General features: G+C 34.7%; 3 protein-coding genes across 5 annotated transcripts; 1 reads left to right on the forward strand and 2 right to left on the reverse strand.

The window, feature by feature from the left end:
• Positions 1-325: 325 nt before the first annotated feature.
• LOC113866405 (E3 ubiquitin-protein ligase RNF185-like) lies at positions 326-2,060 on the reverse strand. Of its 2 annotated transcripts, none has more exons than XM_027501319.1 (2): positions 1,832-2,060; positions 326-1,372 (listed from the first exon to the last, which is right to left on the reverse strand). In XM_027501319.1, exon 2 carries the CDS (start codon positions 1,370-1,372, stop codon positions 671-673), a length of 702 nt encoding a protein of 233 aa, XP_027357120.1. In that variant the 5' UTR covers positions 1,832-2,060; the 3' UTR covers positions 326-670. The 2 variants fall into 2 exon arrangements, with proteins under 2 accessions (XP_027357120.1, XP_027357121.1); XM_027501320.1 differs by having other exon boundaries at positions 557-1,372; positions 1,842-2,027.
• Positions 2,061-3,955: 1,895 nt separating this feature from the next.
• LOC113866284 (elongation of fatty acids protein 3-like) lies at positions 3,956-4,819 on the forward strand. Its single transcript, XM_027501163.1, has one exon. The coding sequence runs from the start codon at positions 3,962-3,964 to the stop codon at positions 4,817-4,819; it is 858 nt and encodes a 285-aa protein (XP_027356964.1). The 5' UTR covers positions 3,956-3,961.
• Positions 4,820-7,392: 2,573 nt separating this feature from the next.
• LOC113866404 (leishmanolysin-like) lies at positions 7,393-15,030 on the reverse strand. Of its 2 annotated transcripts, XM_027501317.1 has the most exons (17): positions 14,547-15,030; positions 13,563-13,916; positions 13,303-13,440; positions 12,959-13,091; positions 12,748-12,861; positions 12,579-12,652; positions 12,425-12,499; positions 11,870-11,962; positions 11,697-11,757; positions 11,143-11,475; positions 10,792-10,918; positions 10,596-10,695; positions 10,185-10,254; positions 9,926-10,078; positions 9,659-9,754; positions 8,726-9,045; positions 7,393-8,257 (listed from the first exon to the last, which is right to left on the reverse strand). In XM_027501317.1, the coding sequence occupies exons 1-17, from the start codon at positions 14,625-14,627 to the stop codon at positions 8,000-8,002; spliced, it is 2,580 nt and encodes an 859-aa protein (XP_027357118.1). In that variant the 5' UTR covers positions 14,628-15,030; the 3' UTR covers positions 7,393-7,999. The 2 variants fall into 2 exon arrangements, with proteins under 2 accessions (XP_027357118.1, XP_027357119.1); XM_027501318.1 differs by lacking the exon at positions 9,659-9,754 and having other exon boundaries at positions 7,765-8,257; positions 14,547-14,752.
• Between the last annotated feature and the right edge of the window lie 340 nt (positions 15,031-15,370).

A 15,370-nucleotide genomic window follows, 5' to 3' on the forward strand; every position in this document is an offset into this window, starting at 1 on the left:
AGATACAGTGACTTTCAGACGAGCTATTGAAATGTGGCAAGTTACAATATATTACAATGAAGATAAACAGACAAGCACTCAAGGCCAACCAGGTGATGGGCAGAAAAGCAAGTAGAGAGTAGAAACATAATGAGAAGGTAAGAAAATTTTGATATAGAGCAACATGTGTCCACCTAAAACAGCCATATCATTCTGAAAGAATTAATTTTTATTTGTCAACTAGTGCCAATTTTATAACGTACATGTCTACTACTAATGTACTACATGAAGATGCTAAACTCCTCCTACATCAAACTGAACATTATATAAAGTAAATCCACACATAGCGTGAATAGATAGGTCACCGGTATCCAGGAACCTTGTATTTCTATAGATTCGACTTTTTAAAGTAAAAAGCCATCCCTGGCCACAACAGAAAAATAGAATACAAAAACAATCTGAAAGAAAATACAGCTAAATGCGCAAAAACCATGATTTCAGATATAAATTACCATGGCGATGGGTGTGTTTGCTTCCATGCTTCTTACATACGAAATTACGCACATGGATACCATGCAATTGAATGCCACAGTAATAAGAGAGTATTATTATATGAACAATTTACTTAGTTACAAAACCAAGAGCGCAAGCAAAAGTCTGGTTCTGCTAGCAGTCTGAGCACACATTCAATCTATTGCCAAATAAAAGCAAGAACAACACAGAAAACAATAAACACAAGCAGTTTCTTCAGAAAATAATCTTGTTGCCCTTGATGTGTGTGCAGAGGATATCTATGAGCATGGACACCATGAAATGAATTGGAAAATCCATGAGGAAAACCTGCCGCTCCACCATACATAATCCCATCATGGAACCCATGCAACTGAAAGTTGAATAAGGATGGTAAAAAACCACCAAATGCTGCAGACAATGTGAAATTGCCAAATCTTGCGGACGCCATTGGCGGTGGTGCAAAGCCTCCCAACCCACCCATAAATCCAAACCCATCTTGATGAAAATGATTTGATTCAGGCGGAGGAGCAGTTTCAGGTCTTTGACCAGCCGGACGATGCGGGATGTTAACTCCCGGAATAGATTTTGATCTTGGATCAGTTGAAGTTTTTCCTCTCCCATATAAGGGAACCAACTTCTCCTCCTCGACGAGGGCCTTGCAGACTGGGCATTCTTTTGACTGGGAGTGAAAGTGAAGCCATCTGTAAAGACAAGGCCAGCAGAAAAGATGACCACACAAAGTGATTATTGGATCCTGTGCTAATTCAAAGCAAATGTTGCATTCAAAATTGCCTGCATCGTTGTTGTTGTTGTTGTTGTTGTTGGAGTAAGAAGGGCTTGGGGGTGACCTGCTTGTTGATTCCCCAAACCCACTTGCCATCTACAAAACCCTAACCTTCAGATGCTTATACAATTATCTATAATACGCAATAATGGGCTTTCATATTCTATCTTCAGACACACACTCTGGGATAAATATAATCAAGATTTTACATGTGATATTCATGAATCAAAAAGCTGTTGCATCGTTTTAAAGCAAGCAAAATTCTTTTACAAACACAAAGCCACACGTAAACCACGAAACTCAATTTTTGGCGAAATTAAGAAAACACTATGAATTGCAAAATATTAAAGAAAATGATTAGGCAGAAAGAATCAAACAAACACGAATAAGAAAAGGGGACAAAAAAATCCTAATATAAAGTCTATCTTGCATTTAAAAAAAATTCCGAATTGCTACAAATAAGAAAAAGCAGGGTTTACAGATTCGGGCAGTAACAACTAAGGAGACAAAATCCAAAACGAAAAAAGAAAGAAGAAAGGAATAGGAAGTTGGAACCTGAAGATACCGAAAAATTGAGAGAGCGAAGCTAAGAATCGATCGATTATCAAAGTCAATAGTCAAAAGCGTACAGAGAAATGAGGAGAGGGAGGCGATATCATATTTGTGCCCTGCAAAATGCAATTGGTTTAACTGCGAAGGTAAAGACGAAGAAACTTCTTTCGTTTAACATTATTGGGAACAAATCATAACTCATAAGTTCATGGAATTCGTGCGTGGTTTGATTATCATTATTAATTAGTGTGATGAGTTTTTATGGAAATATATTAAATTTTATGATTTATAATAAGTTTTTATTATATATTGTTTTATATAAATTAAAAATTTATGCTTGAAATGTATATACTCGCACGTGATAAGTATTGTAACACTGTCATTTAAGAGAACAAAAATATATAATTTAATTGATTAAAAAATATACTTTAATCAATTGTAGATTTTATTAATTAAAGTTCATAAAAAAATTATAATATAACTATTATATGTTATATAATATTATTTTTAGTTTTATTATTAAAAAATAAATTTTTCTAAACTGTAGATATTTCTGCATTTGAAGTAATTTTATTTGAATTTGATAGAATAAATGTGAATCAAGATCTCCATTTGACTATTAAAATTTATTTTTAAATATATTATTCATTTAATATATAAAATATTAATTTAAGTATTAAATATTTTATGTATTTTTAAATAATATAATTTATGACATTTATTGACATTGATGAATTATATATCTATTTTTTATAAATAAAATATGAAATAATAATATTAAAAAAATTAATTTCGTCATTTATCATTGACAATTTAAGAGTGTTAGATCAAATTATTTAATATTTTCTGTTCTTATTTATTTATTTGTTGAGAGAAAATGAGAATTATTCATTTGCGCATGTGTAAGTTTTAAAAAATATATTAATTACTATTTTTTACTAATACTTTCTATTATTGTATGATTTTATCACGTGTCTGTTATGCAAAAACTAACTTTCTAAAGTTTCTTTGAAATAAAAAATACATAAACTCTTTAAATCATATACATATATTAACTTATATATTTTGTATAATATTGTATATGATAAAAAATTTATTAAAAAAAAAAAGAGTGATACGAGTGGAATTAAACTAGTAAATTTAAGCTGCCCAGCCTAGCTTGATTTGGGCTCATGTAAGTATCAAATTTAATGGGACAGATCCACACTCAGCCTGCTTTAATTATGGGCTTAGCTAAAAAGGATCAAATTTGTTCATACTTTAAATTTTATGATTCAAAACCGACGAACTTATTCATGTTAATTCATTTTATTTTTATCGGTTCTATGTCTAGTTAAAAGAGATAAAACTCTCTCTCAAACACACATACACGCAACATCATAAAAGATTCATTTATTTCAAGAACAAGGTTTTGATTACTTAATTTGTTTAATAATATTTTATAGACATTAGATATTTATCAGCATGTAGTTTATAATTAACATTTTCTTATATGCTGAAATAATTTTAAAATTTCGAAGAGTTCAACTACTTATTAAAAAATTTTAAATTCAATGTCTACAAAAATTTATAACAAATTACAGCCATATAAAGTATACCGATTTTTTATTATTTAATAATTTTATATTTAGTATTTAAATCAATTGTTAGATTAAAAGATTATATTATATAAATTATAGTTAAAAGTTTTAAATTAATTTAAATTTCATCCCATCCCCTCAATCCATTGGACGATGAGCAAAGAACTAGAAGAAGATCGCAAAAGAGGCCGTGACGCGAACGATGAGATTGAACTGCTTAGAGGCTTCACGATTTGCATTCCTACAATATGTATCCTTCTAGACGATGATGAAGCAAAGAAAATTCGAACAACGGCAATAACCTTAGTCAAGAGAAGACCAAATAATCAATACGAATATAAAACCAAAGTCTTTGTGTACAACACACAAACACATCTTAATTTAGATTCAATTTCAACTTTGGTGGTCCAAAATTTAATCCCAATTCCACTCCCTTATATTCATATTAGCAAACCCAAAATTCATCACAGAAGAATACAAAACCGAAGGTTGCAAGAAACACCAACGTCACAAACACATTATATTCACTAATCCATCGAATATATCTTATGCAATGGAGAGCCTGAAATATTGGCTAATAGAGCACCCTTCCATCGTGTCCTTCAGGTGGAGTTCTACACAATCATATGGTGCCACGTGGTGGTTCCTCATCTCCGCCATCTCACTTTACATCGCCGCCGCCGTAACCCTTCACCTCCTCCTTATAATTCTCCGTCGCCGGCGTCCCGTTCCGCTGGGTCCCATCCCCGCACTCCACAACCTCGCCATGTCTTCAATCTCCATCGCCACATTCATCGGCATGCTCTTCTCTTCCGAAGCTGAAGCACGCGACACTCGCTGGCTATGGCAGCGTAGCAGAACAACCTCTTTCGAATGGTTGCTCTGTTTTCCACTCGGTATTCGTCCCTGCGGTCGTGTCTTCTTTTGGTCCTACGTTTTCTACCTCTCTCGTTTTCTCCACTTGTTTCGCACGTTCTTCGTCGTTCTGCGTCATCGGAGACTGTCGTTTTTTAGATTGTTTAACAACTCGGTTCTGCTGCTCATGTCGTTTCTATGGTTGGAGTTTTCGCAGTCACTTCAGGTGCTGGCGATTCTGTTTTCGACGGCGGTATATTCCGTTGTGTATGGATACCGGTTTTGGACGGAAATCGGGTTGCCAAGCACGTCGTTTAAGTTGGGCGTTAATTTTCAGATGGTGCTGTTATGTTGTAATTTGGTGTGCCACGTTTGGGTGCTTTCGTTGCATTACTCAAGAGGAGGGTGTAACGGAATCGGCGCGTGGGTTTTTAACTCCGTCTTGAATGTTGCTTTTCTTGTTCAGTTCTTGAAGTCATATGTGAAAAAAATGCGTTGGCAAAGGAAGGGTGAAGGATTATCTTCTTCAAAACGCGAGGAGGACATTGCCAAGTGAAATGTAATGTCCTTTAATTTTATTAAGTCCATCATTGGGCATGTCAAATGTAATGCCTCTCTCTGTGAATGCAGAGGTTGTAAAGCTTTCATTGACGGCTTCCAAATTGAAATTGTGCAGTGAAAAAACTAAATTTTAGAACAGAAGATAGTTGTTTTTCCATTGTCTATCAAAAAAAGAACCTTGATGGAAATGCAATTTTAATAATGTAAGAAATGTCCTCTTCTCTTTCATCAGACCATGGAATGGACTATCTAAACACGGTTCACATATTCTATTTGTTGAAAACCATTTTATTTTCCCACCATAGATAAGGGAAACCACCAACTTTGCAAGAATTGATGATTATATTACACATTTCTTAGTATGACTAGTGACCAGGTGGGGCACGTTATTAGCACTTAAAGAACTGTCTTTAGTTTTCAGTGTTGTCTATAAAAGCCACTAAATTTAAATATGGTCAATAAACAAGTGATTCCCAAATGAATACTTTCTATATATAAATAACAATAAATTATATACCAAGGAATAAAGTCAATCATTATCTAAAAGTTGGATTATAAATAATGATAATTGATAAATAATACGGAAATATCAATGTCCTTTAATAGATGTAAGCTTTCGCTGGACGAGAGGAGTTAATGAAGTATTATAGGGATGTAAATGATGGTTATGTGTTAGGTAAGCAAAACTGAAAACATTATATCATTTACCTATTTGTTTTTTAAAGCATTAATCAACCGTATTTAAACCTTAGCATTGTTAAAAATATTTTGATTTGACTTTTCTCGTGTCTTGTGGTTCTAGAAATAGTTCGTGAGGTTGATAAACAAATTAAGAGATTGCTAGCCATAGCCTCTTCTTTTTTCTTTTTTTCTTTAAGCTGTTATCAATTCATGAAGTGGTCAATATCTCTATTTTTAAAAATAAAATGATTGTAAGTTTGCATGGCAAGATTTTGATTTGTATATGTCTATCTTTACTTTATGTATATAATAGTTGAATTTAATTGAAATTAAAGGTTAGAACTTAATGTGGGAAACCCTGACACATCATTACGAACATCAGCCATCCAGAAGGAGATGCTCCTAATGTTTGTCTTTCTTGTCTCTTATTATTTATGTTTTTTGTTTCCTTTTAAAATTAAAGTTTATTACAAATAGACACGTGAAAAGTATTATTTTTTAATAGTTGTGGCCTGGTTACGTTACAATGGTCCGAACCTTATGCATCTATTAAAAATCCCATTCACCCAGCAGTTGTTTCATCGAAATATCCAAATAAAAACAATAAATTAATCAAGATTCACAGTAGTCATGGCAATGAAATGGGTAGAACTGTAGGGATTAATTACATGTAACATAAATAAACTACAAACTTATTCACATTTTGATTAAATTTAAATATCTTGTATACATAAGCAACTTTTTTTGGGGATCAATGGCCATTTTAATTGGGCCACTATAATCATTAGGCTCAGTTTGATCCATTTTAGTCCATGGATTAATGGTTTGTTTTTTGTCACGCCCGTGATCTTCTTCATGGCTCGAGAATGGTAGCTAGTGTAATGAGTCTGATGACGCAACTTACGGTGAATGTTGGCTTTAACAACGGTTAGAGTGAAGAGTAGTAAAAATTGATCTCCTAGGAAGAGCATTTTCTTATTAACGTAACATTTCTAACCATTTTACCTCAAACGTTATCCTGTTTAGTATTGTCAGGTTTATTTCGAAAGGTTTTTGTGATAAAATTTCGTCCTAAATCTCTAAATTTAAACAATGATGAATAACGATGATCTTAAAATAATTCATCCCCTCATGTGAACCAAAATCATGTTTAAAATAAGTGTTAAATGGTATGTAAAAGTAGTATCACAATATTTATATTCATACACGTATATAATTTTTTTACCTTTTCATTTTTCTTATCTCACCACATTATTTGTCATTTTTTTAATCTTCTTTTCACCTCGTACACCAGTACAATTTGTATATTATTGTTATTATATTACTTATCTTAGCGTACCTTTTTTTTTCTTCTTTGATCTCTCCTTATTATAGAAAATATTTTGAATATGACCAAACATGCAAATTCAACTTATTTAATTTTTGCACTTTAAACCAATTGTGTATGTCTTCTGTATATTCAATATAACACTTGTGTTGAGTTTTATACATGCCGTGGTTGATCATAATTGTTTAGCTTGATAGTTCATTTAAAGGTCCAATAAAAAAGCACAAATTTCACGAGTAACTCGGGAATGGGGATTCACGATAGTACTTGTTAAATCTTATACTTGATATGGAGATCAAACCCCCTTCGGAAGAGAAATGGTAATTCTATAAACAACGAATCTAACCAAAGCCAACATTTGGCAAGTCCTTCAATATAGTATAATTGTCTGACAATTCTTTTACTAAAAATTGATATTATACGTGACATTGTACATGTTAAAATTAAGTGTCTCCTATTACACAATAGGAGACAAAAATACGTGACATAGTACACAATAGCATTATTAGTATACAATTTTTGTTCTTATCTATCTATCTTGAGACAAAAATACAAAAAAAAAAAATCAATCATTTTATATTATTTAGTAAATTTCCAATATATATATACACACACATAATTTCTAAATTAATTACACATCAAAAAGATTTTTCAATTAGCTAGCACGCTTCCGCACTGTTAAAGCACTGCAAGCACAAGCATTCTTAGATATCATAAAATGTAAATTAACGTTTGTATCCAATAGCAATGTATAAAGAAATGCCTTGGTCATAATCCACAACCTTTTTCGTAGACCTTTAAATAAACGGTGGCGTATAAAAAACGCAAAATTGGAATGGTTTCAAACTACAGGAAAATAAGAGATCAAGTGATATATACAAAGCAGAGAAAGGAATGAAGCAGAATTTCTTTTTTTCCTTTTAAGGCCTTCGGCCGAACCTGACAATCAAGTCAACTACCTTTTTTTCCTTTCCCTTTTCTTCCTTACCCACTATTTTCCCTATCGCTAGATTCCCAATTTTCTCTACAACAGGCTCTCTTCTTTGAAAGCCAAATCTGCAACCTCATCCAATTTTTCCTAAACAATTTTGGATGAGTAAGCAACACCCTAAATCTAAGGATTAAAAAATTACAACCCAAAATGCCCAAAAAGAGAAAAAGAAAATGCTAAACCTGCCTATATCTTACAGATATTCCTTTCAAGGAACTGTTTCTCAAAGAAAAACTGCTTCGCAGACGATTAAACCATGACAATTTCATCTCACCAGAACCGGTGCATTGACCTTCCACATCCCCCTCACTGCTAAAAAGGGTTTGGTCAGAGCAGTCAAGTGAAGCTCCACATGCTAGATTATAAGATTGGCATGCAGAATGGCATACTCGAAGCCTGTTGTCTCCATCCTTGTCACACTTCTGGATTGAGATCTGAAAATCAAGGGTCAAGCTGTTCAGACAAATAGGCAACATTACCAACTATGAATGCTCGGGTATCTACAATGTTCGAAAGCATTACATTTCAATAAAAAAACTAGATTCTCGTGTTCTTCAGTTCTGACCAATGTAAAAAAGTATATCACTGTTTTTTTGTTGGTTGCATATATCACTCGTGTTTGGATAGTCATATCCCACAACTAATAAAAGAAAATCACATCATTGAACATCTATAGAAACAACTAAATCCAGCTTATGATATATGGTTTTTATCAGAAGAGTCACATGCGGCACTTAAATAATGTGTCGTGTGAACCAACTAGGAAAGTATATGAAGGAATGAAAACCAACAGAAACTAGATTGCAAAGCAAAATTTATAAGTTGAGCGTAACTAAAAACAACCAAATTACACCAAAACAGAAAAAGCTAAAGAATAGTTTTAGCATGAAAAGCCAACATACCCAGCAGGCAAGTCGTTTAGCAGTCTCATCACAGTAGGTGCTGCCAAATATATTAAATAATTTCCTAGCACCACCGGGGAATAATCGGTGGTAGTTGGGTATGATAACCACTTCTTCCAGCTGCTGTAGTATGCTAGGTTCACTGGGTGCACAATGCTGTCCAGAAACATCATTTCCCAGTACATTTTTGCAAACTGAAAGACTAGATAGGAGCATGGAGCTGTTCTGGCATGTGTATCCCGCATAGTCAGAACACCGGAATTCACAAACTCCATTATCACAAACCCCACCATGAAGGCTGCATTGCTCATCACACACAGCTGCACATACAGTATGAGGGACAAATCAATAACCAAATTGTATTTTAAGAACTAAATAAAAGTTGTTCCTACTTATAAAGTTGCTCGACAAGATTGATTGAATGTTTTTATCCTCTTTTCTGGGTTATCTAGGGTATCCTGACACTCAAGGTTAAAACCTCTATTTTCCCAGTATCATAGTTCACTTGTCACTATACCCATCACCTTGCAGGTGACCTCATCTGTTTTAATTAATGTAATTGTGATTCAAAAAAAAATTGGGGAATAGCATAAGCTAGAAAGTCTCAATTACATAAAAGTGATTGAGCTTAATTATCCAAAAGGAACCCCAACATATAACCTATTATCAAACACTTGATCTTTTATACCAGTTTACATTTTTCAAAAGCTCATCCTTAGCACATCCTATTACTTTGGAAGCAATGCTTTTATTAATCACGCATAAGGTTGCTGGTAAGAACTTAGTCCCTGAGAAATAAGCATGTTACCTACCCTCAACCCACTTTGTTTCATAACCAAAAAAAAAAAAAAAAAGCCACAACTAATAAATGTAGATCTCTTGTACAAAGAAATGATCTTGTAGCAAATATCTAGTCTCAAAATTGGTGAGTACCAGTGGAGCAGTCAATGCCAGTGTAGCCAGTTTTACATTCACAAATCCCATTGGAAAGGCACATTCCATTCCCGCTGCAATTGCTGGGGCAGGAGCCTGGAAAAAGAGAAAGCATTTATGTGAAAAGAAAAAAATGAAAACTACACACTTCTGCCAAACTGAAGGTAACTTATGGTAGAAGTACAATAAGTCAACAGTGAAAACAACTGTAGATGCACAATGATTACACATATTATAACATAAATAAAAGTGGAAATGAGAGCTCACGTCTACTGCAATCATCACCATGAAATCCAAGAAAGCATTGGCATCTTCCATCAACACAATCTCCATTGAAATTACACCAATTATGGCATTGACCAGACTCAACTACTGGGTCTGTGCTGCAGAGCTCAAAGTATGCAGGGCAGATTAATTCACCTGCAGGAAAATAAAGAAGGGAGTAAATTGTCTATGTAAACTATATGACAAATTTATGCAACCATGTAAACAATTAAACATAGACAAAAATAGCAGTAATATTAACCATTAAAGCCAGGGAACTGAATGGGTCCACCAGCTCCAGGACACACTTTCCAGATACCATCCACAGCAACCTGTAAAAGTGGTAACATAATGGAGCTTCATTTAGTGAATTCGGTAACCAAATAAAAGGAGGGGAGGGGTGAACATATAATTCAAATTCAGGCTTAAGAAAAAAATCTATTATTGTATAACCATTATTTCATGGCACAGGAACATATATCACATTAACTCCAAGGAGCATAAATGATACAATGTATGCACATATATACTGCTTTTGGAACAAAGAAAACTCTTCTTATTACCAAATTTTGGAGAATCAGGCAGTATTAGAGTTTCAAGTCAAAAATCCAATGAAATATAGCATTATAAAAAGGCAGAATATTTTACTTTTTATGGATTCTTAAAATCATACCTCTAAAGAATTGTTGATACATCTGTGCTGATAACAACCATTTCCCTGGGTCATAGAACCTCGTACAAACCCTGTGCGTACTAATGATGATGCCATACACCTGCATCCAAAAGGGAAAAATAGTGGGCAACTCCACATCTCCAAAAAATAAATTTAAAGCAGAGAAGGGGCATTAGTTTGCAGTCACAAATCTGACCTAGAGTTACTTCCTCTGATTTCACCTAGCATTCTATCAGGTGCTCGAGCACCGTTAGTGTCAGTGCATGATCCATCGGAATAAGCAACGAAGTAAGTGCAATAATCAGCCAATGAGGATTGTCCACCTGAAACAGCCAGTGAACACTGAAACTCCAGCCAAATAACCACTCACTGTTCAAAGACATTTATGATGTGTAATGGGACAATAAAAGCAGTGTACACATCAATCAATATGCATGAACAAATCATATCAACTAATCTGGCAAATAATGACGTAAACATAGAAAAAGCATGAACAAATCATAAATGGCTTCTTGCATAATAGAAACAAAAGCATGATTTTACATACCCTTATTAGCTTGCGGAAAATACCGAGCCCACTGAGGCAGGTCTCCATTGTAAGTTAGGATGGGGCAGTATCCCTCTGCCTCCCTGTTATATGTACAGCCCGAATATTGTGTTGTGTTGCAACGATAGGCTCCTTTCCAGAGATTGCAAGGGGATGTTACAAATTCAGTACCTTGGTTGCGACCCCACTCAAGATTGTCTGCCATACTGTAATTGGCCTTGTACCATCCACTATCTTCTAACAGTGCTAATGTCATTTTTGAAACAACAGATCTTGTATCCACAGAACCAGTCATAATCTCATTCATCAGAAGCCTTTTTTCCCAGTGAGACCCTGCAAGCCATTCAAAAATCTTGGATTAATCATATACAGTGTCTTTAAGGAGTATTAGCGGCCAAAGAATTGATATTTGACTCATTTCATTATTTTAAGCACCTCTCGGACAAGATTTTACACAAGCAGAGTTGAGGAAGGGTAATCCTCCTTTAGAATCTTACCCAGAAAGGTTAAATTAATTTATTATTACATTAAAAGGGAAAAAATGAATTACAAACCTGATGTGCCACGTCCTCCACCATCCTCCAGCTCTAAACCAGTAAAATTTCCTGAGAACGCCTGGCAATATGTCATTCATCAGTCATTTGTTGAATCTTTTGACAAAGGACATCTATGTAACAGTAAACATAACATTGAAACTATTCAAGAACATATGTTCCCAAGCAAATACCGCATAATGATATCGAGATTGCATGACAACACGAGGAAGCACTACACGTGTTACCATCCGTCGGAGCTTTTCATCCATAACTTGTTCAGTAACCTTCAAAAGCAAACAAGTAACAACAACATTATAACCATTAAGATGCCTAACATGGAAACGAATGATGAAATTAAGATTTTTCTATATACTTATTGAAAAGGCAAACGATATATGTCTGAAAATTAGACCAGAAAGACAAAAGTGCCACAAAACTTTGGTATCATTCTTCATTATTTTTCCCCTAAATATTTTTGCATTTGATACAATTCCTCAATTTTATTTAAATACAAATCAAAGAAATTGTATAGGATCGCTATTCAATCGAATTTTTTGCCTCCACCAACTTCTATCAACTTTCTCGTATATACCACTTCATTTATAAGAAACTGACCACTAGTTATTATTATTATCACAAAAAGAACATGGGGGAAATAATTATGATTCAGGACCTCATACTTTGCAAGACTATTACAATATTGAAAAAAATTAAGTTGATCTTACAGCACAAAAAGGAAGCCATACCTGATTACGCCGTCTTTTCCTCTCATCTCTAAAATGAGCAAAGGCATGTGGATCAAAACCAAGAACATGCATAACCTGAAAAAGGATCAAATGTGATGAACAGTGCCATGTATTGCCTCTCATGCATCCATATAGGTGTGTGTATATCACAGACCTCATGTATCAGGGTAGCTGACAGCAAAGTCTCTGCCTCAGCAGTCAAATGGCGAGGTGCAACATTAACATGTCCTGCAAAAAAACAAGAGTACTTTCATTTCTGAAAAATTCCAAATGCAAGATTTAAAAAGACCACCGAAATCAACATATGTTTGTAGGATAATTACCAGCTATAGCACGGCCCCATTGATCTCGTTCACATGCCACCGCCCAAGCAAGTGTATTTCCAGTTGTAGGTCTTGTAGTCACCAAAAGAACCAAGTCGGCATCAGAGACACCCTCTGGGAAAGTTGAACAAAAAGGTAATCTCTTAAATTCAGAAGTACAAATCTGATATTAAATTTTTACAATACAATGCATGCAACAAATAAAACGTACCCTCAATATATCCACGAGGAAGCTGCACACCTCCATCTTGTCCACATGCAGAATATCCACTTAAACGCAAGTTCCCCTTGACAGGTTCAACAGCTAATGCTCTCCTAAACCATTCAGCTGTCTGACCTAATGCCTGAAATAAGTCATCAAAAGTAAATATCTCTATCCAATCATATATGTGAATGAAAATTTTAATATTTATTATAGTTCTAACTTCTAACGACACAACACTTCAAAGAAACATATAAAGTTGCCATAACTGACAACGCACCAAGTAAATTTTCCAGAGAAAAAGCATTATCTGCCTAGTGATTAAAGTAACCTAAAAGGATAAAATATTTGACCTTACGAAGGCGACATTTTTTGTCCTCTCCTGAGATATCTTCAGAAGTGCAGTTATACCAACAATCACCAAAGATTGGAGGATTACCGTGAGGATTGCAAGAAGGAAAACCAAGAGAAGTCACAGGAGGCTCCCCCAGCTGTTCATATAAAGTTAAAGATTTAATTTTAATACAATACTTGAAAAATAGAATACCAATGTTTTGGGTGGGTAAAATAAATTCGAAATATTATTATTTTTTTATTCATACTAAACACTCACTTTGACAATATCACCAATTTTTCGACAATCTCTGTCAGGTGAGTGGCCAACAGCATCATAATTTAGATATATCCTAATAGGTTTCTTTGCATCCTGTAGAGGCCTTGGTGATGTTGACACGTCAAGTAAAGCCCTACCTTTATGCTGAAGGTGCTTCAAGAGACCAGGCTCGTAAACCTGCGGGGTAATTGAGTACACCTTGCGACCAGGACGCTTCCTCTGTTCTAGAATCTGGTCGTGTATGCAAGAGTGCGAGGCAATGTTCGCAGTATTCCTTTCCAAGCCTCCCCATTGAAGTTGGTGTTCGTGGGGCTTTGCATTGTAGACTTCTGCCCATGCCAATATCAATATAATCTGCAGCATGAAACAAATAGTATATATCCAACTTCAGCAACCATGGCACCTATGTCCACATATGTGTGATGTATTCAAATGCCACCTTTCTAAAAAGGTATGAAACATTTTCCTATTTTTGGGAAAAGGGGATAGTTAATCTCAACTCATCAGAGTGGCCCCCACTTACAAGACCCAAATCTTAGATCGGCAGAATTTCAAAATTAATGATGTAAAACCATACGCAAAGGGTCCCCAGAAAAGGCAGTGAATAGCCTGTAAGAAATTAGCCGCCAGAGAGGCCAGTTGAACAGCTTCCATTTAAATTTAAGGGCAGAAAAAATGCATAGAGAGCAATAAATCAAAGAGAATAAAGTCTTGTAACTAAATCAGCACCTCCAGATCAACCATTGCTCTTACAACAAAACCCTAACCTTCAGAGTTCTGTTTCAGGACAAACACAAGAAAAAATACGCAACGCGTATCAACTTCAAATATTTACTTTCTTACTACCTTCGGCAACCAATTAGAGCCCAATCACTGTTAAGCAAATAATCCACAAAGGCCCTAAACCCTTAACATCAGAGTAAAATTGAACTCGGGAAATCTAATAAATAAACAGACACAAACTCACGACCTAGTAGAGTTTACCTCGAAAACAACCACGGCGAATCGAAGCTCGCAGTGAAATCTGGACAGCGTGCACGAAGTGCGCCGAACCATTAGCTCCATGAGAAGACGAACGCTGAAACACGAACGGCACCGATTCCATCAAATCACCGGCGAAATTTCGATCGGTGTCAGAACGGACAAAAATCGTCGAGTCCTATGCATTTTGGAGATTCAACAACGCGGAGAAAGAAGCGACGTGTTTGAAAATCAGTGGTTTTGATTAATAAACAATGTTCGAAGTGAAAAGCGAGAAGTGAGGAGAACGGGATATTGGCGCGTAGAGAGATTCAGATAGAGGAAAATAAGCTTTGGACTCGTACTGTGGCTTCGCAGATGCAATAGTTATTTTCCCCTTTCTGATCTCTGGAATGAGTAAAATAGAGAGTACTGACAGTGAACGGAAGAAGAGGAAGCAGAAGAGAGGTGAGGGAAAAAAATATCAAATAGATTTGGTGGAGAGAGTGGAGAACATCTTGCTTTTTTAACCATTTTGGGCTTTTCCAATAAAATAAACCGAAAACAGCTAAATTATTTACTACAACATATCAGTGGTACTTCTGTCTTGTCATTTATTTCCATGTTCATCGTTAATATTTTTAAAAATATATTGTAATAATTTTTCCAGATACGCTAATGTGTCGATCTTTTTAATTTGATTATGAAATATTTTAATCATTGCTGTGATTAAATTTTTCTGTCAGTTTTTCCCAGCTACGTAAAAACCTTAAATTATATTTTAATAAAAATTAAATTGAAGATAAAATAATCAAGAGTTTAAAAGCGATTTAAGATTAAAAATAATC

Source organism: Abrus precatorius, unplaced genomic scaffold, assembly GCF_003935025.1.
Source record: "Abrus precatorius isolate BTA unplaced genomic scaffold, Abrus_2018 Scaffold4, whole genome shotgun sequence".
Lineage (NCBI taxonomy): Eukaryota > Viridiplantae > Streptophyta > Magnoliopsida > Fabales > Fabaceae > Abrus > Abrus precatorius.

Excerpts from the sequence above, each read along its gene's own strand:
- LOC113866284 (XM_027501163.1), top strand. The coding sequence starts at position 3,962 with ATGGAGAGCCTGAAATATTGGCTAATAGAGCACCCTTCCATCGTGTCC.
- LOC113866405 (XM_027501319.1), bottom strand. The coding sequence starts at position 1,372 with ATGGCAAGTGGGTTTGGGGAATCAACAAGCAGGTCACCCCCAAGCCCT.
- LOC113866404 (XM_027501317.1), bottom strand. The coding sequence starts at position 14,627 with ATGGAGCTAATGGTTCGGCGCACTTCGTGCACGCTGTCCAGATTTCAC. Across the intron at positions 12,500-12,578 it reads CAGCTACCCTGATACATGAG|GTTATGCATGTTCTTGGTTT; the intron begins GTCTGTGATATA and ends ATCCTTTTTCAG. Across the intron at positions 10,079-10,184 it reads TCAGTTCCCTGGCTTTAATG|GTGAATTAATCTGCCCTGCA; the intron begins GTTAATATTACT and ends ATTTTCCTGCAG.